General features: G+C 43.7%; 1 protein-coding gene and 2 pseudogenes across 1 annotated transcript; all 3 read right to left on the reverse strand.

Moving 5' to 3' along the window:
• Positions 1-3420: 3420 nt before the first annotated feature.
• Positions 3421-5514, reverse strand: LOC146810730 (protocadherin gamma-A11 pseudogene; annotated as a pseudogene).
• Positions 5515-8107: 2593 nt separating this feature from the next.
• Positions 8108-13625, reverse strand: LOC146810731 (protocadherin gamma-A6-like). Its single transcript, XM_085614992.1, has 2 exons — positions 11090-13625; positions 8108-8236 (listed from the first exon to the last, which is right to left on the reverse strand). Exons 1-2 carry the CDS (start codon positions 13568-13570, stop codon positions 8108-8110), a joined length of 2610 nt encoding a protein of 869 aa, XP_085471118.1. The 5' UTR covers positions 13571-13625.
• Positions 13626-17976: 4351 nt separating this feature from the next.
• On the reverse strand, positions 17977-24245 carry LOC146810732 (protocadherin gamma-A11 pseudogene; annotated as a pseudogene).
• Positions 24246-26004: the final 1759 nt, after the last annotated feature.

Raw genomic sequence — 26004 nt, forward strand, 5'->3', positions numbered from 1 at the left:
CCAAAGCTAAATTGGTCGAACAGTTTAAAAACCACCATCTTGCGCGTTTGCATGAATGCCCTAAGATCGGCAAGCTGACGGCCGTGTTCCTCCAAATTAAAGATAATTACAGGAAAGAGGAGTTTTTAGACCTGGTTAGCCCACCGGCCGCGAGGAAGCTTTACTGCCAATTCAGAATGGGTTGTCTCCCACTCAGGTCATTTACATCTGGATGGGACGCCAACAAAACCACCGCATGCCCGGCTTGCAGTCACATACTTGAGGATGAAAAACATGTCTTTTTTTTCTGCCCAATATATCTACCACAAAGGAAACACTGGATTAAGCCCCTATGCAATAATCTTGGTTTCAGAGAATGTGAAAAAGCAATGAGAATTTTAAAGTACGACACTAAACCTCCGATAGTCTTCGCTGTCTCCCGGTTCCTCAACTCTGTCTGGTTATTACGTAGGAAATTTTTATAATTAACCACCCTGCCAAATATTTGCCTGCTCAAATTGATGTAATGCGTTACTTTGAAAAGATTGAATTGGCTCTACTTTTATGTTCTTTTATTGTATTATTTATTGTGTAAATGATTGTTGCTTTTATGGTCATTGAACCGAAATAAAGTTTAATGATGATGATGATATTGTATTCTGAGTTTCCCCGTCCAGAATGCTTTGACTCACAAGTTTGTTACGTTTTTCAGATGATTAAAGTAATATGAAAGTTAGATTTTCTTGAATATGATCTCCAACTTTATCCTTTATTCTCGTGACTCGTTACCAATAAATCTGATTAAATATTCAGGGAAGAGTCCTCTGGAAGTGGACTGAAGACATTTCTGAAAGTTACCTCAAGAACATTATCATTCTCATCTGTCACTTCTAGAAGTACCCAACAAATATGTGGTCGAAAGAGTAGGTTATTGTTAATTTGACCCTTTATCTTTTCTGTGCCTTTCCCCTGAAGCAACACTGAGATATTTGCTGATCCTTCACTAGTGCTGGCTCTGCAGGCCTCCGACTAATCACTGGCATAACCAACTCCCTCACAGTGACATTACTGCTGAGAGGAGACCCAGAGTCCTGAACCTCCACCTGGAAGTGAAACTCCCTGAGCAGTTCATAGTCAAGGGACTTTTGGACGTAGATCACCCCAGAAGGTGAGTTAATGGAGATACAGGAAGTAAGAGGTGAGTCCTTCAAGTGATTACCTCGTGCACAACAAGTGACATTGGGGTTTAGCTCCACATCTAGATCAGGTGCCTTTAATCTGTAAATGAAAGCATAAGTGGCGCTGTTCTCTGGAGCAAACATTTGGAAAAAAAGACTAATAAAAAAGGGAGAGTGTTATCTTTATATGTCCGATAGATGAAATCGATTCTTCTGCCTGGCACTAGGAGAGGCCTACAAGCGTCCTATGCCTGAAAGCGGGCATGTAAATATTGCTGCTAGAGTCGCTCAACTCATGAATAGAGCGTAAGCCGCTCTGCTGTCTCTAAATCGCTTGCCTACACAAATACTTTTTAAGAAATGAAAAGACAGATGTTTGTGAACAGGTGCACTGAATTATTGATACTATGCATACACATTACACGGCCCCATAGAAGGAAAAACACACATTTGTGTGTGAGTAAGCTAGCGTGTCAGAGTTCGATTTTTCTTCAGATAGTGTGACCTCCTCTAGCATCAAACATGAACAAGAAAGTGCTTGAGTAAGGGAAACATATGAAGGGCTCTGGTGAGGCAGTGAACCGCAGAGAGACGTCTGGCCCTGGTAATGAGGCAGTCTGATTTATCTATATATCTGGTAGAGTTGGGTGGACATCAAAGAAAGTGTGTGGGGTTAAGAAACCAAACCAAAACAACAGAGCTAGTCACCCTGGACTTCATCATAGAGGTGTTTCAATGTTTTGCATTTATCAAAGGTGCACGTGGAAATGAAAAATAGACTGCACAACTATCTTCAGTGACACTGAAATTATTTAGATATGTATTGTTGCTTCACTCTCTAAATCACTTAAAATCTGCCACAAAGCCCCGCCACCCGCAATCTCTCCCTTTAGTCTTGTGAACACCCTGTTTCTCTGCGTGTGGAATCCGAATACAGAAGGAAGATGACAGACTGGTACCCAGGCTAAGATGCTGGGCTGCAGGAATTATCGAAGAATACTCCCTCGTGACCTATATTTCTTTTTCTACGATTCAATTATGAATTCAAACACGGGCTGTTCATACAATGGACCATAACAAAATCTGTAAACATCTACACACTCATAATATTTAACTTTGTTTATTTATTTTCTATCTTTTATCAAAAAATATTTTTATACCATTTGTTAACATTTGAACACATCAAATAAATATAGTCAGCATTTACAAATAACTTTACAATGTAAACATTTTTTTATGTATCAACATCATCCACCCCCAGGTAGAGAAATAACACAAACATACCAATCAACTCTCATACATTCATACCTCTTGCAATACACTCATAACCCATTTGCAACTACATATATCTGCAAAGTATGAGACAGAGTTGTTTTCAGTCTCCGCGACCATTTGGGGCAACTGCATATAGCAGGATCTGAATAGCCTTGGTCAACGCATTTCGGTGGTTTATAACGCAGATGAACACCACTTTCATCAGGACCCGCCAGATAACAGACGAATGTTCTCTACAACCTGGGGATTCTATTTCTGATTCTCCAACAAATCGAGGCAAAGATTTATAATTACGACCCTATAGCACTCAATATTGTTACCGCTCTCCTAATTCAATGTGATGTACATCACAATCAATCTAGATTAGTGACGGTCGCACCAATTGCCGAATTGATTCGGCAATTGGTGAGACCGTCACTCCGCTGTGATTCTTATTGTGAATCTGTGTTGACAGAAGAAGCTTTGTTGAACAAATTTTTGAAGCGTTTCTCAAGTACACTTCAACTCAAGATGACGCTCGACTGGGTTTATGAATTATGAGAACAAAGGCTCCTCGAAAGCAAGCATAAAAGGACTACTTCATTAGCAGCAAACTGGCATCTAGCTAGATGGTGATGTACATCACATTAAATATTTAGGACAGCGGTAACAATATTGAGTGCTATAGGGTCATAATTATAAATCTTTGCCTCAATGGGACTTCCCTTCTCACATACACTAGAATATTTGAATGGGTGTTTCAAATTCTTGTCTGTTTCTGCTTCCTTTGATTTTAAGAGCTCTAGAATCACAATCCAATCAATTTTACCCATTCCTAAATAATGTAAAATGTATGTATACATTTTTGCAATGTATCTATTTTTATTCTCTTCTACTGTGAAATATTTTAGTCAACACGCTGTATCATACCAAAAATATACACTTACCAGCTTATTATTCACAGCTGACATTGCAGAAAAGCCAGCATACGGTGCAATTAAAACAAATGCTAAGCAAGAAAACGTACCTGAAGTAACAGCTGGTCCTCTTTGCCTATACCTAAAAAATCTTCGGTCAAGAGGGGGGGTCCTCGAGTTTCAGAATTCTGGTTTCCAGAAAAAGTATTTGAGTTGCTTGAACTTTGGAACTGGTTTTTCCCTGATTCTGTTGTTAAACAGACATCACGAGGATAGGCCTGTAGAAAAGCTCGGACTCCATCAATACCCACAAAATGGGAGCCAGGAAGTGAACCGAAGTTGACCTCGGATGAGTCATTGAACTGAGATGTCCTCCAGTGGTGAAGCCTGATGGCCAAAAGAAGAATGATCAGGAAAAGGAACAAGAAGGAAACAACAGCAACAGCAATCACCAGATACAGTGTGAGGTTCGACTCCAACTCTGTGTATGGTGAAGGGTTACTTATATCATGAAGCATTTCCGGCATACTGTCTCCCAAAACTATGGTGACTGTAACTGAAGAAGAGAGAGGGGACTGGGCATTGTCCTTCACTAAGACCACCAGGAATTGTTTTACTGAATCTTTTTCCATAATAGGGCGAGCCATCTGAATTTCTCCAGTGTGAAGCCCAACAGTAAACAGTCCCTGGTCTGTGGACCTCAGCAGCTGGTAGGAGAGCCAGGAATTCTGCCCCGAATCAGCATCAACAGCGATCACCTTAGTGACAAGATAACCTGGATCACAGGAGCGAGGAGCCATTTCCACACCAGAGGAGCCATCTGTGGGGGGCGATGGGTATAATATTTCAGGAGCGTTGTCATTCTGATCCAGTATGAAGAATGTCACAGTGACATTACTCGAAAGAGCTGGAGAACCACAATCCTGAGCTTTCACTTGGATTTTAAATTCTCTGAACTGCTCATAGTCAAAGGAATGAATAGCGTATATGACACCGGAGTCAGAATTAATAGATATGTAAGAAGAAACAGGTGTACCATCAATGTCTCCCTCAGGGATGGAGTAACTGATCTTGGCATTCTTGTCCCAATCCAAATCTGTTGCTTTGGCTTTAAAAATGGAAGTGCCTTCAGGGATATTTTCCATTACAGAGGCGCTATAAGACAATTGATGAAATACTGGTGGGTTGTCGTTTTCATCTGTAATCAGAAGGTTAATGGTTTTGGTTTTAGACAGTGGTGGAGTTCCACTGTCTGTTGCTGTAATTGTTATGTTATATTGGGGAACTTGTTCTCTGTCCAAAACACCACTAGTTACCAAACTATAATAACTTCCAAATGATTTATTCAACTGAAAGGGCAAATGAAGTGGCAGAAAACAAGTAACTTTTCCATGTTCTCCTGAATCTCTATCGTATACCTCTAAAACAGCAATGACTGTACCCAGCGGGCTGTTTTCTGGTAACTGATTTAACACAGATGACATTAATATTTCTGGGCTATTATCATTCACGTTAACGACTTGTATCAAAACTATGCAGCGTGATGAGAGAATGCCATCACTCCCTCGTACTTCAAACTCATACAATTCAGAATCTTCGAAATCCAGATTTTCAATCAAAGATATTTCTCCTGTTTTAGAATCCAGCTTGAGTTTTTCCACAATGCTTTGCTCCATTTTGCTAAAGGAATATGTTATTACTGCGTTTGTTCCCTGGTCAATATCAAGAGCTTTGACGCTGCCCACAACAGTTCCCTTGGGCACATTTTCCAGCACACTGAACTTATAGACAGATTCGTTGAAAACTGGAGTATTGTCATTCACATCCTGCACATTGATCTGTATCCTCATGGTGCCTGATCTGACCGGATCCCCTCCGTCCGTGGCTGTGAGGATCAAGCTGTGACATTCCTGCTCCTCTCGGTCCAGTGATTTCTCTAGGACCAGCTCCGTATACTTGGCACCATCGCTCCTACTTTTTACATCCAATGTGAAGTGTTTATTTTCACTGAGTTGATAGTTCTGCAGGGAGTACACGCCCATATCTGCATCGTGTGCCTCGGGCAGCACAAAACGGGAACTGGGATTAGTGCTTTCAGGAACGTGTAACATTATTTGATCATCAATAAATGCAGGGGAATTGTCATTAATATCTTGAATCTCCACTTCGATCTCATACGCTTTCATGGTGTTCTTTGAAATAATCTCTACATTTAATACACACCGAGATACTTGTCTACACAAGCTTTCCCTATCTATCCTTTCATTGACATTTAAATGTCCCTTGTTTAGGTTAAGAATAAAATACTGCTTCCTACCTCTGGATACAATCCGAGCTCCTCCCTCTGATAACTCCTTTGTATCCATCCCCAGATCCAGAGCCACATTCCCAACAAAAGCGCCTTTCCTCATCTCCTCGGGAATGGAATAACGCAGCTGCCCGGAAGCGGCTCCACAGACTGTCAGCAGAGCAACAAGAAGAAGCAGCGGAGCCCCGGAAAAACAGCGCCTCGGTGACTGAGCCCCGGAGTAACAGCGCCTCGATGTCTGATCCCCGGAGTAACAGCGCCTCGATGTCTGATCCCCGGAGTAACAGCGCCTCGATGTCGGAGCCCCGGAGTAACAGCGCCTCGGTGACGGAGCCCCGGAGTAACAGCGCCTCGGTGACGGAGCCCCGGAGTAACAGCGCCTCGGTGACGGAGCCCCGGAGTAACAGCGCCTCGGTGACTGGGACCCGGAGTAACAGCGCCTCGATGACTGAGCTCCGAAGTGACACCCTCTCGGTGTAGGGGCCATTGCAGGCACCGTAAGTCCCTCTAAATATCTGAGGCACTGTAAGAACTGGAAAGTACGGCCGGAGGTAGACTACAGCCACGGGGAGTCTGCAGTGCACTGAGGCGACCAGCGAGTTTACCTTCTGACGGGGAATGATGTGTTTTAACCACGTTGTTGGGGTTGTCTCTTCGTGTGTTTTCTTCTGTGGTGGATGAACAGCGGCACTCAGTGTCCTAATCGGTAAGTGCAGCGGTGCTGCTGTTTGGCTGTTACCCACAGAGGCTTTTCTACTTTCACTTTCATTGGCTGAAGCCCCCAACACCCGAGATGCAGAAATAAATGAAACCGACCGGTCTCTCGTTACATATGAGATTAATTTTCCCAGTTTATCCAGGATTTCAGTTGAGGGAGTAATTTCGTGCATATGTATATATCTCCGTTTAAACTAAGTAACCAGTTCCTACATTTTAATCACATTTCTAGCCTATGATAAAAAATATTTTAACAAGCGCCCAGGGTATACAGGTCATGCGATTGTTTTTCATGTTTCTAGCAGTAGATTTTAAGATGTCAGAATGCACACTACACGAAACTGCTGCAGCCAACACCATTTTAACCTCCTTCCGTTATGGGGCAGTCAGAGTGTTGCACATAAAGCACAGCGCATCCAATAATGAAGTGTGTTTCCTTGCAACAGCCATGATTTCGTTCTTGAGTTGGGTACTGTGGATGGTGCGCTTCGTTTGCAATTGTCTATGTGAAGGAACGATCTGCTTCTGCTGAGGATCACCGGTGATAATCAACCTGCGTAGGAGCAGGGACTTTAAGGTTACAATTTAACATCATATCCTCGCCCTACTTCTTCTCTACCGGTTTGCCACCAGCGGACGGGGCTTTCTGTCACCTCCCTCCCTGCATAGACACCAAGGCTCCGCTTTGCAGATGGGCAGCCCTGTTTCCGGAGAGTTGATGAGAGACGGGACGAGATGTGCGGTCCAAGAACCTGCGCCAGAAACACGTGCGAGTTCAAAGCAGAGGTAACACACACACCTGGTCTCTTCTCACCAGGGCACAGGTGACTGGAGCGAGCAGCGCACACACATGGAGCACAAGCCACACGACTCCAGACATGAAACTGAACTGCGGTAATATTAACATCTTTAGTAGAAGTGCTTTCAAGTAAATACTCATAGACAGCCTACTAGAATGTTTGGATGAATGACTGTTTTACAGACTAAGCAATTACTCTTAGCGTGTTCAACACTGGGCTAATGATTTGCGTCAAGTTTCAAATTAACAAGAGAAGTGAAGAGACCGAACTTGCCTTTCACAACTAAACTACAACAGCGCAAAACGAAGGCAGGAATACAAATATGTCCATTCCCCCCGCCCCCACACACATCTTCTTTATCGTCGACCCTTTAAATCATTATAACAAGTTGTGAATTACGCAACAACTTTCATCGATGAACTGTCACAGCCCACACGCTATGAGTTCACGCATCACCCAAGTTCCTACATCTCTGCGCAAAGTAAGGAATGATTTTAATTCTAACTAGGACCATCTCTCCTCTGAACCAAGCTCCAGTTTTCACTGTCCCTCCAATCGAATCATTTCCTATCACAGAATCATCTGCAGGAAGTAGAATGTTCGTGGGTACCGAGGGCCTGACTTGAGGAAAGCGAACTTATTCTTCCCAGAATCCTGGGCTACCGGGACCTCATAAGGGCAGAGGCCGAGGCCCATTACTAGCAGGTTGTTGTGAACCTTGGATCAAAGTGAGAAGAAGGAGCAGACTCAAACAATTTGAAGGAACCCCCAGGTCTGAGCAGGGTAGAGGGTCAGAGGAGGATAATCATTCTGATGCATAGCAAACTCCCTCACAGTGACCCGACTGCCGAGAGGAGGAGCAGACCCGTCACCCGGAAGTGAAACTGTCTGAGGTGTTCACAGTCATGGCACCTTGGACATAGATCGCCTGGGGGTAAATGGAAATACAGTTAGTCAGAGGGGTGTCCTTCGAGTGATAATTTGTGCAAAACAATTGACACTGGCGTTTAGCTCCACGTCTAGATCAGGTGTCTTTAAAAAGTAAATGAAAGCATCAGCGCTGCTGTTCTCTGGAGTAAACATCTGGAAAGAAGACAAATACATATGTGAGGGTTAAGTTTTATGCCAGATCGATGTAATCAATAGTCCTGCTTGGCTCTAGAGGAGGAGGTCCTGTTACTGTTATATTGTATTCTGAGAGTTTCCTGTCCAGAATGCTTTGACTCACAAGTTTGTTACGTTTTTCAGATGATGAAATTAATATGAAAGTTATATTTTCTTGAATCTGATATTCAACTTCGTAACTTATTTATGTGATTCGTTATGAATAAAACTGATCAAAGGTAACAAAGTTACCCTGGGAACATTATCGTCCTCATCTGTAACTTCTATAAGCATTTAACAGAGATATGGTTGAAACAAGTTCTTTTTAATTTGACCCTTCATCTTTTCCTGTGCCTTTCGCCTGAAGCACCACTGAGTTGATTGCTGCCCCTTCACTGATGCTGGCTCTGTAGACCTCTGACTAATCACTGGGACATTGTCATTGGCATTGAGAACATTAATATTACCGTCCAATGTATTAAACCTCCTTGGATCACCCTCATCGGAGGGAGTTAGAGTCAAGTAGTGCTGACATTACTTTTCAAGGTCTCAGACCGTTTTAGCACTAAATCTACACAATTGTACCCATCACTGCTAATTTTTTCCCCCCAAGACAACATGTCGGTTTGAACGCAGCTTATAGCAGGGCATTACAAGGACCCCAGCATTACCTAGAGGACTGTGAGTTCCGAGTGAGGAGGCATCAACTGTTTCTAAATCCACTGACGTCTTTGTGAAAATCAGGGATGTGTCATTAATTTCCTTAACAAAAAGTTCTATGTGGAAAATATTCAGTGAACTTTCCACAACAACTTCGAAGTTGAGAAAACAGATGGTTGACTCTCCACGTTTCCTCTCCGTATGTCCCACCACCCATGTGACAGCTCACAGTCTCAGGAGGTATAGAAAAATAATCATTCTCAGCAGCAGAGAAAATGCTTAGTTTCCTGTCGGAGAACTGTCTGCTTTTTAAGCAAATCTCCTTTGCTTTGTTTCCAACAACAGATCCCCTTTACAATTCATCAGCTCCTATATATTTTACCTGGCCAGACACGGCCTCACAGAACTAAAGAAATAGGACAGACCAGTATTTTCCATCTGCCTCACCATGAGGCAGGCCTGGAGGGGCTCCCATGAAGACATAACCAGGGCTGAGTATGTATGTATGTATTTGACAGAAAAGTTGAGATTTCCAATATTCCAGTAAAAAAACGGCCATGAAATGCGTTTAAGTGGATCTGTGCAGTGTTGATTTTTTGTAAATTGAAAAGGGTGCCTGCAATGAGATTACATGATATCGCCTCAGGTGTTTGACAACAGAGGCATCAGGTGGCGTCTCACGAGATACCAGACGCACCGCATAAGGCTTTCTGATCCACCTCAAACAATCATCAAACCATCATTTAAACTAAAGGAATATCAACAAAACAAGACTAGTGCAATTGGGCACAGAGTAACATAAAACATTCTCACTTTGCATCAACACACGTAACACTTGCAGTAAATAGTGAGTAAGAATAGTTCTTTTTAGTTTTCTTGGCTTTCACAACCTATTCAGACGCATTTCTAGTAGTGTCTCAAATACACCTGTTCCCAAAACCAGAATAATTTGCTGAAAGTTCTTGACCTGGTTTGAGAAAAGTAACTTCACTTTACCCACAAACCACGACCACGACCACGGGTACCTTTAAAGAGGAGGCCAGTGGCAGAAGTCCAAGCATTTTCAATGTAATGTCTCACATTTGGGAGCGCTTAACCTATTGGAATTGTAAATAACTATTATTTATGTGTTTTTAAAAGCAACACATATATAAAAAGCATTGGTATTTTCAATGCCAAGAGCTCAAACTCTTGCAAATGCAAGACCACTTTAATGGTGGCCACGCCCCTTTATTTAGATTCTGCTTGTGTATTCAGGGTACAGTGAGCAGCGTCTAAAGAAAGGGCGCAGCCAACATTCAAGTGAAAGCACATATGGCAGTTTCACACAAAGTGAAAAAAATTATAATAAATTTCAAAAGGTTCTGTAGCGCGGCCGCTAATGTGAGAGTGGCTCACGATGTAAATTAAATAAGCGAAACCGCTAAAGTGAAACCGCATTGTATATTAAATAATTAAATGAGTGCGGCCGCTATAGTTAAAGCAGACTGCATTGTAATTTAAGTAAATACATTACTATTAATATAAAAGCAAGACGCTTGCTGCGATGTCGGTGGAATAGGGGAAGATCATTAAACAAAATAGTGCTCACCGACTTATAAAGCAGACTGTGTATCAACACAACTAAAAAGTCCACTCATTATGGGAATTTACAAATGCTGACAAGACTATTAAACCTATTAACAAATGAAAAGCAACAATTTTGCAAGGACAGCAACAGGAGCCAATTGAAAAGATAGGCGGGAAATGGGCGGAACTTCTATGCCATGCCGCAATGCAGCATGCTTTGCAGAGCAGCGCATGCGTGCCTGGCTCGTCCTAAAAAGCAGGGACTAGATACTCAAACATAGCAGATATCAGGGAGGTGCCCTTCTTCCTAACACTGGAAAATTTGAATAGGTGGTTAAATGCCCTTTATCTATTTCTGCTTCCTTGGAGTTAGTGGAGGAACTCTAAAGTCAAAGGCCGATTCATTCTAGCCATTTCTAAATAATACATATTTTAAGTTGAACATGTTATGATTTTACCAGTTTTTGTTCTCTGCCACTGTAGCATATTGCAGTCGACAAAAAGTGAATGAAGTGTACTTTTGGTGACAATTATTTACAGCTGACGTTGCAGAAAAGCCAATTTTACGTCCATTTAACTAAAATGCAGATAAAGTGAACGTACCTGAACAAATAGCTGGTCCTCTTTGCCGATACTTAAAAAATCTTCAGTCAGGAGTGGAGGTCCCCCAGTTTCAGAATTTTGATTTTCTGAAAGAGTATTTGTCCTGCTTGAACTTTGGAACTTGAACTGACTTTTCCCAGATTCTGCTGTTAAACACGCGTCACGAGAATAGGTCTGAAGAAAAGCTCTGACACCATCAATGCCCACAAACTGAGAGGCAGGAAGTGAGTTGAAGCTAACCCCGGATGACACAGAGAGCTGAGATTCCTTCCAGTGATGAACTCTGATGGCCAAAAGAAGAATTATGAGGAAAAGGAACAAGAATGAAACAACAGCAACAGCGATCACCAGATACAGGGTGAGGTTTGACTCCATGTCTGCAGGAGCTGAAGGGTCACTTATATCCTGAAGCATTTCCGGCATACTGTCTGCTAACACTATGGTGACTGTAACTGAAGAAGAGAGTGGCGTCTGCCCATTGTCCTTCACTAGGACCACCAGGAATTGTTTTGTGGCATCTTTTTCCATAATGGGACGGGCTGTCCTGATTTCTCCAGTGTGAAGACCTACAGTAAACAGTCCCTGGTCTGTGGACCTCAGCAACTGGTAGGAAAGCCAAGAATTCTGTCCTGAATCAGCATCGACAGCTACCACCTTAGTTATCAGATAACCCGGTTCAGAGAAGCGAGGCGCCATTTCCACCCCAGAGGACCCATCTATGGGGGTCGATGGGTATAATATTTCAGGAGTGTTGTCATTTTGATCCAGTATGTAAAATGTCACAGTGGAATTACTCATAAGAGTAGGAGAGCCGCCATCTTGAGCTTTCACTTGGATTTGAAATTCTGTGAACTGCTCAAAGTCAAAAGAAAGAAGAGCATAGATGACTCCAGATTCGGAATTAATAGATATGTAAGAAGATAATGGCGTTCCTTCAATGTGTCCATCAATGATGGAGTAACTGATCTTACCATTCTTCTCCCAATCAACATCTGTTGCCTTAGCTCTAAAAATTGAAGTACCTTTAGGTGTATTTTCCATTATAAAGGCGCTATATGACAATTGATTAAATACTGGTGTGTTGTCGTTTTCATCTGTAATCTCTAGGTTTATGGTTTTGGTTTTAGAAAGTGGTGGCGTTCCGCTGTCTGTGGCTGTAATTGGTATGTTATATTGTGTAACACGCTCCCTGTCTAAAATACCACTTGTTACTAAACTATAATAACTTCCAATTGATTTATTCAACTGAAAGGGCAGATGGGGTGGCAGAAAGCAAGTGACTTTTCCATGTTCTCCTGAATCCCTATCGTATACCTCCAGAAGGGCAATGACTGTACCCAGTGGGCTGTTTTCCGGTACCTGCTTTAGCACAGATGACATTAATATCTCCGGACTATTATCATTCACATTAATGACTTGTAGCAAAACTTTGCAGCGCGAAGATAGAATCCCATCACTCCCTCGGACTTCAAACTCATACAATTCGGACTCCTCAAAATCCAAATTTTCAATCAGAGATATTTCTCCCGTTTTAGAATCCAGCCCGAATTTCCGTACAATATTTTGCTCTATTTTGCTAAAGGAATATGTTATTTCTGCGTTGGTTCCCTGGTCAATATCAACAGCTGTGACGCTGCCCACAACAGACCCCTTTAGCACATTTTCCAGCACACTGATCTTATAAACAGTCTGATTGAAAACTGGAGCATTGTCATTCACGTCCTGCACATTGATCTGTATCCGCATGGTGCCTGATCTGACCGGATCCCCTCCGTCCGTGGCTGTGAGGATCAAGCTGTGAACTTCCTGCTCCTCCCGGTCCAGGGGTTTCTCCAGCACCAGCTCTGCATACTTTGTTCCATCGGTACTGCTTTTTACATCCAGCGTGAAGTGTTTATTTTCACTAAGTTGATAGTTCTGCAGAGAGTACACGCCCACATCTGCATCATGGGCCTCGGGCAGCACAAATCGGGTGCCGGGGGCAGTGTTTTCAAGGACTTGCAATATTATTTGATCATCAGTAAAAGTGGGGGAATTGTCATTAATATCTTGAATCTCCACTTCGACTTCATACACTTTCATAATGTTTTTCGAAATAATTTCTACATTTAATAGACACTGAGATACTTGTCTACATAAGATTTCTCTGTCAACCATTTCATTGATATTTAAATGTCCTTTTTTCAAATTAAGAGCAAAATACTGCTTCCTACCTCTGGATACAATCCGGGCTCCTCCCTCTGATAACTCCTTTGTATCCATCCCCAGATCCAGAGCCACATTCCCAACAAAAGCGCCTTTCCTCATTTCCTCGGGAATGGAATAACGCAGCTGCCCGGAAGCGGCTCCACAGACTGTCAGCACAGCAACAAGAAGCAGCAGAGGAGCCTCGGAGTAACAGCGCCTTGGTGACTGAGCCCCGGAGTAACAGCGCCTCGATGACTGATCCCCGGAGTAACAGCGCCTCGGTGTTTGCGCCATTCCAGGCACAGGAAGTCCCTCTAATTACCTGCAGCAACTTATTGTCTGGAGAGAACGCCCTGTGACGGACCTCACCCACGGAGAGTCTGCAGTGCACTGAGACGTTCAGCGATGTTCTTTTTCGTCAGGTAAAGCTGTGTTCTAACCACGTGGTCGAATGATCTCTTCGTGTGTTTTCTGTGGTGGTTGAACAGCGGCGCTCTGTGTCACAATCAGTAACTGCAGCACTTCATATATAGAGCGGTGATGCTGCTTAACTGTTTCCACAGAGGGGTTTCCATTTTCACTTTCATTTACTGAAGCCCCCACACCCGAGAAGCAGGAACGGGAGACCCAGACCCAGATCATTAAACAGGAGATTCACGTCCCCAATCTATTTAGGACTTCCGTGGAGTGAGTAATACCTCTTTCCATTATGGACAGTCAGTGTTGCACGTAAGTGCACAGCGCATCCACTGTTATAGTGTGTTTCCTTGCCCCGGCAAATTTATTACATCATGAGTAAATGCATTGCATTTGTCTACGCAAAGAAACGATCTGCTTCTGCTGAGGATCACCGGTGAAAACGGACCTAGGTGGGACGCTGAGCTTTCAACTGAACCCCTCATACATCCTCGCTATACCTCTTCCGCCACCGGTTTGCCACCAGCGGACATGGTAGATCACGGTCTGCCGCCGACATCTTTGTACTGATTTCTTACATCGGCTTTTCATATTTGCATCCGTCTCCAGGGAGTCGCCCATGAGAGACGGAACGGAAGTGTGCAGACCAACAACTTAGGCCACAAAAACGAGCGACTTCAAAGTTGAGGTAACAAAGACACGCCTGGTCTCTTCTCACCAGGGGCACAGGTGACCAGAGCTAGCAGCGCACACCAAGGCTTGATGACCAAGGAACACAAGGGGTTATTCCTCATTCCAGCGCGACCTGTGGCAGCTGAGCCCGAGGGAAGGCAGCGGGATGGCGGAAGGACGCTCTCCCTGAGACTGACTGACCCTGACTGCTTTACCAAGTGTCCCCCAGTGGGATATGGTTGGGGTACAATCCTGGGGAGTTCAGTAGCTGACGCGGTCCAAGAGACGATGAAACATTCGTTTATATTCCAGCGCTGAGCAGTGCAGAACATAACGTTCTAGGTAACTTTACTGCCGATAGTAGTCACTGATTTGCGCACTCTTGGAAAGTCTTCAAACTAACCAGCGACGGCCCAAGAAGCCTCCAATCAGAGGCCTCGTTTTTAAAGTCACAGGGGATTCATTGAGAATAAGAGACCAGGTGACCCCTTGGCTCAGCGCTGCTGGGGGCGGTGAGGGGAGCGCCTGCGTAGAATTTACTGGAGGAGCCGGACCGAGCCGGGAATGAGGATTTAACTTCACGGTTGGATCATAAGCAACTCCTGAAAGATGGAGACCGGCCTTGTCCGCCTCCACCACAGGTCCCTAAAATCTGGGGACGAAAGCACAAGGTCGCGTGCCTTTTCATGGCCATTCAGTGCGTAAAGTGAATTAATTCAACCTGAAAAGACTCTTAATTAGAGCGTTATTTTATAACAGAGCCGTCCAAAGCAGGAGGAGACAAACCTTCCTCACTGTTTCATAGCCGCACTATTTGAAAATAAGAAACCCACTCTGACACGTATCGGTTACATTACTTCACTTTACTCACTGCGGGTGCGTAAAACAGGCCCTGGACGCTGCGCCGGCCAAGTCCACTGTGATACGGCCCCTGCTTTATGGGAGCGAGATGTCCAAGGCACAGGGGCGAGTCCCGCACAATTAATACGCGCTACGTCATATATAGAGGAAACTGTGGCACTGACATCACTCTAATAAGTCCATCTGTGAACTGGTCTTGCTGTCGCCCGCCCTCCGCATGTTAGAAGTGGATGTCCACAGCAGCGCACTGGCCGAGTAGACGATGCTTTAAGGCGCTAGACCTAGACCTTCAACCGATGGAACTGATACAAGGGTACAAAGGCCCAGATGAGGTCAAAAGTCACATTGAAGAAGATGGTAGCAGTGCTAAGCCCATTACTCTATAACTTGCACCTTAACATGTTAAATTACTATCCAATATCAGAATCGCGAATGATCCTGGAGCCCTTAAAACACTTTTTCTAGCTTGAAATTATGTTCATGTTAGTTGGTGAAAATGTTATTAATGAGAACGTGCACGAGGGGCACACTTTGGAGTGCTTTCATGAAATGCGGTTCTCCCCAGAGATGTGATTTGTCTAGTACTATTTTTTATTTAATGTACCCCCATAATGGTATCGAGGGGTGAAAGTAGGTGCAAGGGTGTGGCCCTAAAATAAACCACATCTTAGAACAAAAGCAGCTGCCACCTCTGAGTTGCCTATGTCTGTGTTTCAATGCAATAACCTCTGTGAGGCCCTCTTCTATTTTGAGGTCACCCACCGATATTTTAGATGCTGAAATTACTGAGATAAGTAAAGGCAGTTCAATATTGTGCGCATCGTGTCGCTCTGCGCGTTGAATACGAAGCACACTTCCTGCAGCGAATACACAACCAGGCACCGTGTAAGCAGCTGGTTAAGGGCACTATCTCACACTACATCGGTTATTGAGCGTGAATACGGACTGCACAATGACATCTAGATACAAGAACAATCAATGGGCACCTCACAATAATTGACACCGAAACATCTAACCTAATTCATCAAACAATGCGGACTACAACAACCATCGTGATGTAAGGATTTCACGTGTAGACAAGGCTGACTGCCATGTGTTGTTGGCAGTAACTGTTTCTAAACTCGGTAATCCAACATGGCTCGGACTCCATCCAAAAAAACAGACTTTAATTTTATATTCAGGACAAGGCTTAAGGCCCTCCTCCCCACCCCTGCCGATTGACAGCGAGATCTATTATCAGTTCTTAGGTATTACCTTCCTGACCCACACATTGTGAACTATAACTTTTCTGACCCACACAATGAGAAGTATCACTTTCTTGAACCACACAATTTAAGAACGTTACAAAAACACACTCGCTCTACCACTGCTGGATGCACCCTCTGCACACACAAAGTAAGTGTCGCACATAAAAAATGTATATATTTCTTTACTAACCTGGGCTTAGTGACACCGTGCATGGTGCAACAGCACCACACATATACTAATTAGATACAGTGAAAAAATGGCTATTGGTTTGAATAGCTATTTGTAAACAAAGGCAGTTCCTCTAACCGCCGTGGATAACGTACACACACAACCACCAAATATCATCATTTTATCGCTTGCAGGATTGACAATCTCTTATTGCGACAATTTATCAGTGTTTTATCCTTCTGAATGAGAACACGTGGCTAGTGTTACACACTTCCTGCAGCAGTGAGCTCTATGATTGACGTCCGGGAAGCACAAGTTATGTGTTTTAGATTTCAGCTAAGGCCACTGATCTCCAAGATGTTATTGTTTGCTGAAGTCACTGATCATTTTGAATAGGGGTGGGAGGTAACCTCTGCGCCTCTGGCAGAGCTTGCAGAGTTTTGCCCACTGTTTGAAGCATGGAGTTTCAGAAAAACTCCATCAACCATCAAGTGTCAGAGGTTTTTCTTGCATGGCTTGCCAAGTAAGAAAATCTGCCTCCCATCAAGATTTCTTAAAGCGAACGGTCACGGCAGGTCACAACCTGTTGCATTGAAAAGCTGCCACTTGCACCGAGAAAGCTTCCGCTCGAGTAGAAAATCTACTCTAGTGGCAGAAAAAAGCAGCACTCTCTGGCACGAGTGGATCAGTTCCGGCTGATTGTACAGCACAGGACAAGCTCCCGATGCTAAAATCAGCATGAGCAGTGCAACGTACCGAACTCCACTCTTCCCAGAACTCTTCAGAATCTTGCAGAGCAGTTACGTAACTCCGCGGAGGGAAGCTCTGCGACTTCCACCCATCCTAATTATGGACAGTTTTTGACAGTCTAATGCGGAATTCTGATTGGAATTCAAGTAGCAGAGCCATGTGCATTCTAAAGTTAGCAGTGGAAGTGGGATTCGCCAAACAATAGTCAAAACTTTGCCTAGAATTTTACTGGTGATATGAAATGATTTAAATTATTCTATCCAAATTTATGGATAGGGACATCTGGAGAATCTGACCTGTGTTTACAAATGCTGCTACAGTTGTTGACGCTTTTGCGGAGGAGCTGAAGATTTCTGCTCTAATATTAGTGTTTCTTCCCAACAATAATTTGACCGGATAGTTACCGATACCAGCCTCAGAGAGCACAAACCACACAATGTCAGTCATGAATCTGAACTGAGGTAACATTAAGATCTTGAATAGACGTGCTATCAAGTAAAGACTCATAGACAACTTAATAGAATGATCGGATGAATTTGTTTTCACAGATTATGGCAATTAATCTTAGCGTGTTCAAAACTGGTTTAAAGATTTGCATCAAGTTCCAAATTAACATGAGAAGTGCAGGGACCAAACTTGCCTTCCACACTAAACTAAAACAGACAAAATCAAATCTAGGAATAGGAATACAATTCTGTACATTACCCCCTCACACACAACTTTTTATGGTCGACCCTTTGAGTCATTATAACAAGTGGTGAGTTACACAGAAACTGGTCATATGTCCTGTGAAGGCCCACTGTCGTTTTCCCTATGCTAGCATGAGCATGTTGCTGACTGTTATCTGCTTTGCGGATGTTACTATACAAAAATGTTTTGCTTTGTGCCACACTGTACTTTCACACAGAACCTGCTGTTGTTTTCGCATTCTATTCTTTCCAGGGATTTAGTCTGAACACCATAGATAAGGACAAATAACAATGTCCCTTGTTATTCTGTTCTGATCAGGCCCTAGCACTTACATAAAACACACAAATGCAGCTGTTGTTTGGGGACACGCATTTTGCTATATAGGTATGCTTGTACTTTGCTATATAGGTATGAACAGATAGGCAACAATATACTTGAAGAGGCATCTTTTGAGGGAAGAGATCGTGACTGCACCCAAGATGCAAAACTTTCATTTGTGCATTCTAAGGTATGGGGGTGTACTGCCAACACCTAGAGATCATCTAATTTATAATTACTGTGCTTCCGTAGAAGGGGAGGTGGGTTAGGCTACCCTGTCTTATATAATGACAGCTCCTATTATGATTTATGGATTACTTACTATGCAGACCGTATATGTGTTAGGCATTTTCTTACTTATTGTGGCAAGTACACTGCATACTAGAGCACAAAAGTAAAAAATAAGCATTTTAAACTTTCCTCGTGTCTCTGTCAGATTGTATTGTTCACTAGTATGAGTGTGAGAGTGAAAGGATGTGTCCTGAAACCGCGATTCCGGAGTGAATCGGGAGTGTTGTGTTCTAGGGTGTCTAATCACTTGTTTCTCTGTGAGTGAGTAGGAGGGGAAGTGAGACACGATAGCCAGTCAGTCCTGGAAACATGGGTACTAAGGTGGTAGGATGAACTGGTCCCTGCCTACTAAGGTTCTATGGTCGCAAGCATGGTTCTGCGCCTAAGCAGAATCCCTGCAACAAACTTTCATCGATTAACTGTTACACAGCCCACACCCTGGGAGTGAGCTCGTATGGACCATTACATATTACACATGTTCCGACATCACTAAGCAAAGTGAAGAATAATTTTGATTATAACTAGGAGAATCTCTCCCTTGATTCAACCTTAAGTTTTCAATTGTTCCTCCAATCGAACCATTACAATTCCCAGAAATATTTGCAGGAAGCAGAATTTTTGTGGGTACCCCTGTGCCTGACTTGGGAAAAACAAACTCATTGTTTCCAGAATCCACGGCTACAGGGACCTCATAAGAGCAGGGATGAGCCAGAGTCCCACTATAGGTAGGTTGATGTGAATCTTGGACTAATGTGAGAAGAGCAGACAAACATTTTCAGGGAAAAATCTCGCACCACACAGGAACATCAGGTCTGAGCAGGGTAGAGGATCTGAGGAGGATTATCATTCTGATGCATAAGAATCTCCCTCACAGTGACATTACTACTGAGAGGAGACCCAGAGTCCTGAACCTCCGCCTGGAAGTTGAAACTCTCTGAGCTGTTCATGGTCATGGGAGCTTTGGACATAGATCACCCCAGAAGGGGAGGTAATGGAAAAACAGGGAGTCAAGAGGGGTGTCCCGCAAGTGATTGCCTCGTGCAAAACAACAGACACTGGTCTTTATCTCCACATCTAAATCAGTAAATGGAACCATAAATCGCGCTGTTCTTTGGAGCAAACATCTGAAAAGAATACATATAAATATGTGAGGGTTATGTTTTACGTCAGATAGATGCAATCGATAGTCCTGCTTGGCTCTAGAGGAAGAGGTCCTTTGCGGCTGATACTGTGATATTGTATTCTGAGAGTTTCTCTATCCAGATTGCTTTGACTCACAAGTCTGTTACGTTCTTCAGATGATTAAAGTAATACGAAAATTAGATTTTCTTGAATATGATATCCAACTTTATCCTTTATTCTCGTGACTCGTTACCAATAAATCTGATTAAATACTCAGGGAAGAGTACTCTGGAAGTAGACTGAAGACATTTCTGAAAGTTACCTCAGGAACATTATCATTCTCATCTGTCACTTCTAGAAGTACCCAACAAATATGTGGTCGAAAGAGTAGGTTATTTTAAATTTGACCCTTCATCTTTTCTGTGCCTTTCCCCTGAAGCAACACTGAGATATTTGCTGCTCCTTCACTAGTGCTGGCTCTGCAGGACTCTGGCTAATCACTGGGAAATTATTATTGGAACTGAGAATATTGATGTCCGATGTATTGGACCTCCTTGGATCACCCCCATCAGAGGGAGTGAGAGTCAAACAGAGGTGACTTTACTTTTCAAGGACTAGGACAGTTTCCAGCACAACATCTCCACATTTGTGCCCATCATCGCTCACTTTTTATCCTAAGACAACATGTTGGTTTGAATGCAGCTTATAGCCCTGCAGGGCATTATGACGACCCCAGCAGTACCTAGCGCACTGTGAGTTCCGAGCAAGGAGGCATGCACTGTTTCTAAATCCATTGATGTCTTTGTGAAAATCAAGGATGTGTCATTAATTTTCTGAATAAAAACTTCTATGCTGAAAATCTTCAGTGAACTTAACACAACAACTTCGAAGAAGAGGAAACAGCTGGTTAATTCTCCGCATATTTCACCTCCATATATCCTGCCGCTCACAGGACAGCTTCCAGTTTCAGGAATAAAAAATCATTCTCAACAGCAGAGACAATGCTTAGTTTTCTGTCAGAGAAATGTCTACTTTTTTTTAGCAAAAATCCTTTGCTACGTTTCCAACAGTAGATCCCTTTTACAATTCTTCAACTATTAAATATTTTATATGGCCAGACACCGCCTCACAGAACTAAAGAAATTGGACAAAGGGCAGTATTTGCCATCTGCCTCTCGATGCGGCAGGCCTGGAGGGGCTCCGACATAGACACAATCAGGGCTGCAAATGTATTTAGTGTCAGAAAAGTTGAGATTTTAAATATTACAATAAAAATATGACCATAAAAAGGCTTTCAAGTGGATCTGAGCAGTGTAGATTTTTTGTAATTTAAAAAAGGTGCTTGCAATGAGATTATGATATTCCCTCGGGTGTTTGACGACAGAAGCATCAAGTGGCGCCTCACGAGATTTCAGACACACTGCTTAAGGCTTTCTGACCCACCTCAAACAATCATCAAACCATCATTTAAACTAAACGAATATCAACAAAACAAGACTAGTGCAATTGGCCACAGAGTAAAATAAAACACCCTAACTTTGTATCAAAACGTGTAATACTTGCAGTAGTGATTAAGAATAGTTCTTTTTAGTTTTCACATCCTATTTAGAAGCATTTCTAGTAGTTTCTTCAATACACCCATCCCCAATACAGGAAGGTTTGAAAAAAGTAACCTCACTTTACCCACAAACCACATGTACCACTAATAAGGAGGCCAGTGTCAAAGGTCCATTTTTAATTGAACTGGTGGATGAGAATATTGAGGCAACACGCAGAAAAAAGCAGGGACTAGATACTCAAACATAGCAGATATCAAAGAGGTGCCCTTCTTCCTAACACGTGAAAATTTGAATGAGTGGTTCTGAACCCTTTATCTCTTTCTGCTTCTTTGGAGTTAGTGTAAGAGCTCGATAATCAAAGGCCGATCAATTCTAGCCATTTCTAAATAATGCATATTTTAAGTTGAACATGTTATCATTTTACTAGTTTTTGTTGTCTGCCACTGTAGCATATTGCAGTCGACAAACCGTGAATGAAAGGTATATTTGGAGACAATTATTCACAGCTGACGTTGCAGAAAAGCCAATGTAACGTGCATTCAAATAAAGTGCAGATAAAGTGAACTTACCTGAAGAAATAGCTGGTCCTCTTTGCCGATACTTAAAAAATCTTCAGTCAGGAGTGGAGGTGCTCCAGTTTCAGAAGTTTGATTTTCTGAAAGAGTATTTGTCCTGCTTGAACTTTGGAACTTGAACTGACTTTTCCCAGATTCTGCTGTTAAACACGCGTCACGAGAATAGGTCTGAAGAAAAGCTCTGACACCATCAATGCCCACAAACTTAGAGGCAGGAAGTGAGTTGAAGCTAACCCCAGATGACTCACAGAGCTGCGATTCCCTCCAGTGATAAACTCTGATGGCCAAAAGAAGAATGATGAGGAAAAGGAACAAAAAGGAAACAACAGCAACAGCGATCACCAGATATAGTGTGAGGTTTGACTCCATGTCTGCGGGAGCTGAAGGGTTACTTATATCATGGAGCATTTCCGGCAGACTGTCTGCCAACACTATGGTGACTGTAACTGTAGAAGAGAGAGGGGTCTGCCCATTGTCCTTCACTAGGACCACCAGAAATTGTTTAATGGCATCTTTTTCCATAATGGGGCGGGCTGTCCTGATTTCTCCACTGTGAGGACCTACAGTAAACAGTCCATGGTCTATGGACCTCAGCAGCTGGTAGGAGAGCCAGGAATTCTGTCCTGAATCAGCGTCAACAGCGACGACCTTAGTTATCAGATAACCCGGTTCAGAGGAGCGAGGCGCCATTTCCACCCCAGAGGACCCATCTATGGGGGTCGATGGGTATAATATTTCAGGAGTGTTGTCATTTTGATCCAGTATGTAAAATGTCACAGTGGAATTACTCATACGAGTGGGAGAACCGCCATCTTGAGCTTTCACTTGGATTTGAAATTCTGTGAACTGCTCAAAGTCAAAAGAAAGAAGAGCATAGATGACTCCAGATTCGGAATTAATAGATAAGTAAGAAGATAATGGCGTTCCTTCAATGTGTCCATCAATGATGGAGTAACTGATCTTACCATTCTTCTCCCAATCTACATCTGTTGCCTTAATTCTAAAAATGGAAGTACCTTTGGGTGTATTTTCCATTATAAAGGCGCTATGTGACAGTTGATTAAATACTGGTGCGTTGTCATTTTCATCTGTAATCTGAAGGTTTATGGTTTGGGTTTTAGACAGTGGTGGAGTTCCGCTGTCTGTGGCAGTAATTGTTATGTTATATTGTGTAACACGTTCCCTGTCTAAAACACCACTTGTTACTAAACTATAATAACTTCCAATTGATTTATTCAACTGAAAGGGTAGATGGGGTGGCAGAAAGCAAGTGACTTTTCCATGCTCTCCTGAATCCCTATCGTATACCTCCAGAAGAGCAATGACTGTACCGAAAGGGCTGTTTTCTGGTACTTGATTAAGCACAGATGACATTAATATCTCTGGGATATTATCATTCACATTAATGACTTGTAGCAAAACTTTGCAGCGTGAAGATAGAATCCCATCACTGCCTCGGACTTCAAACTCATACAATTCGGACTCCTCAAAATCCAAATTTTTAATTAAAGATATTTCTCCAGTTTTAGAATCCAGTCCGAATTTCTGTACAATATTTTCTTCTATTTTGCTAAAGAAATAAGTTATTTCTGCGTTTGTTCCCTGGTCAATATCAACAGCTGTGACGCTGCCCACAACAGTCCCCTTGGGTGTGTTTTCGGGCACACTGATCTTATAAACAGTCTGACTGAAAACGGGTGCATTGTCATTCACATCCTGCACATTGATCTGTATCCTCATGGTGCCTGATCTGACCGGATCCCCTCCGTCCGTGGCTGTGAGGATCAAGCTGTGAACTTCCTGCTCCTCCCGGTCCAGTGGTTTCTCTAGGACCAGCTCTGCATACTTCGTGCCATCTGTACTGCTTTTTATATCCAGCGTGAAGTGTTTATTTTCACTGAGTTGATAGTTCTGCAGAGAGTACACGCCCACATCTGCATCATGGGCCTCGGGCAGCACAAATCGAGTGCCAGGATTAGTGTTTTCAAGGACTTGTAATATTTGATCATCAGTAAACGTGGGGGAATTGTCATTAATATCCTGAATCTCCACTTCAATCTCAAATGCTTTCATGATGTTCTTTGAAATAATTTCTACATTTAATAGACACCGAGCTACTTGTCTACATAAGATTTCTCTGTCAATCCTTTCGTTGATATTTAAATGTCCTTTTTTCAAATTAAGAGCAAAATACTGCTTCCTACCTCTGGCTTCGATCCGGGCTCCTCCCTCTGAGAACTCCTTTGTATCCATCCCCAGATCCAGAGCCACATTCCCAACAAAAGAGCCTTCCCTCATCTCCTCGGGGATGGAATAACGCAGCTGCCCGGAAGCGGCTCCACAGACGCACAGCAAAGCAACAAGAAGCAGCAGAGGAGCCCCGGAGTAACAGCGCCTCGATGCCTGAGCCCCGGAGTAACAGCGCCTCGATGTCGGTGCCGCGGAGTAGCAGCGCCTCGGTGCCGGTGCCCCGGAGTAGCAGAGTCTGGTAGTCTCGAAGTAACAGTGCCTCGGTGTTTGGGCCATTCCAGGAACAGGAAGTCACTCTAATTACCTGCAGCAAATTAATGTCTGGAAAGAACGCACAGTGACAGACTTCACCCACGAAGAGTCTGCAGTGCACTGAGACGTTCAGCGATTTTCTTTTCTGTGTGGCAATGCTGTGTTCTAACCACGTGGCAGAATGATCTCGGAGAGTGTTTTCTGAGGTGGGTGAACAGCGGCGCTCAGTGTCATAATCGGCAACTGCATCATTTCTCATACAGAAATGGGCTGCTATTTAACTGTTCCCCCAGAGGTGTTTCTAATTTCAATTTCATTTACTGAAGCCCTCACACCCGAGAAGCAGGAACGGGAGACCCAGACCCAGCACATTACACAGGATATTCACGTCCCCAATCTATTTAGGACTTCCGTGGAGTGAGTAATACCTCTTTCCATTATGGACAGTCAGTGTTGCACTAGCGTGCACAGCGCATCCACTAATGAAGTGTATTTCCTTGCGAGGGTCATTAATTACATCTCGAGTTAGTGGATAGGACTATGCATTGCATCTGTCTACGCAGAGAAACGATCTGCTTCTTCTGAGGATCACCGGTGAAAAAGACCGAGGTGGGAGCAAGGACGCTGAGCTTTCAACTGAACCCCGTGCAGCCTCGCTCTTCTTCTGACACCGGTTTGCCATTAGAGGCAGGGGAGAAACACATTCATTTTCAGTCCGGCGGTGGGTAGCGTAGAACATTACGTTCTGGGTAAGTTTACTGCCGACAGTAGCCACTGATTTGCTCACTCTTGCAAAGTCTTAAAACTATAACCAGCGACGGCTGAAGCGGCCTCCAATCAGGCTAGCCGGATCGTTTTTAAAGTCATACGGAGTCCACTGAGAATCAAGGAATAGCGGATGCGTTGGCGCAGCAAAGCCGAAGTGCAGCGAGAGCAGCGCGTGCGAATCATTCACTGGAGGCGCCATTGTTCGCTTACGGTCTCTGCCGCTGACCGCGGCCCCCGCAGGGGGCCACTCGGCGGTCGGCGCCTTAGTGGCCCCGGGGCCCCGGTCACCCCTCCCCACTCCCTCCTTCGGGGGGGGGCGGGGGCGGGGATCCCGATTGTTGCCCCCCTCCGTGTCGAGGGCCGGAAGTGACGCGAAAGGCGCGTCACTTCCGGGCCCAGGTGTGAGGGGAAGGCTATTTAGCCTTCCCCCACCCTCACTGGCGACCTCTTTGTCGCGCCCGTGAGGCAGCTGTTAGTAATGTGTTTGTGATTTATGGTGTGTATCGTTTAAATCACCCTTTCTGATTAAAATAACTTGTGTGTACACCATGTCCCCTCTTTATTAGGACGAGTGGTGTGGGTGATCGGGCATTCATTTGTCGCCCGGGCGGCCCAATGGGCATTGCACCGAATTTGGATGCGACACTTCCCTCAGACCGAAGTGGAATGGATGGGGGTGCCGGGGATGAGATGGTTCGAACTCAGGAATAAGATCGAGCAGAGACTAAGAGCACACGGGTCCACCTTGCCCCACCTGTTGGTGATACACCTGGGTGGTAACGACCTT

The sequence above is a fragment of the Triturus cristatus genome, chromosome 7 (assembly GCF_964204655.1).
Source record: "Triturus cristatus chromosome 7, aTriCri1.1, whole genome shotgun sequence".
NCBI lineage: Eukaryota > Metazoa > Chordata > Amphibia > Caudata > Salamandridae > Triturus > Triturus cristatus.

Coding starts and splice junctions, on each gene's coding strand:
- LOC146810731 (XM_085614992.1), bottom strand. CDS start 13,570: ATGGCGCAAACACCGAGGCGCTGTTACTCCGGGGATCAGTCATCGAGG. Junction 8,237..11,089: donor AGGACCAGCTATTTGTTCAG/GTACGTTCACTT, acceptor TCTTCTTTCCAG/ATGTTTACTCCAGAGAACAG.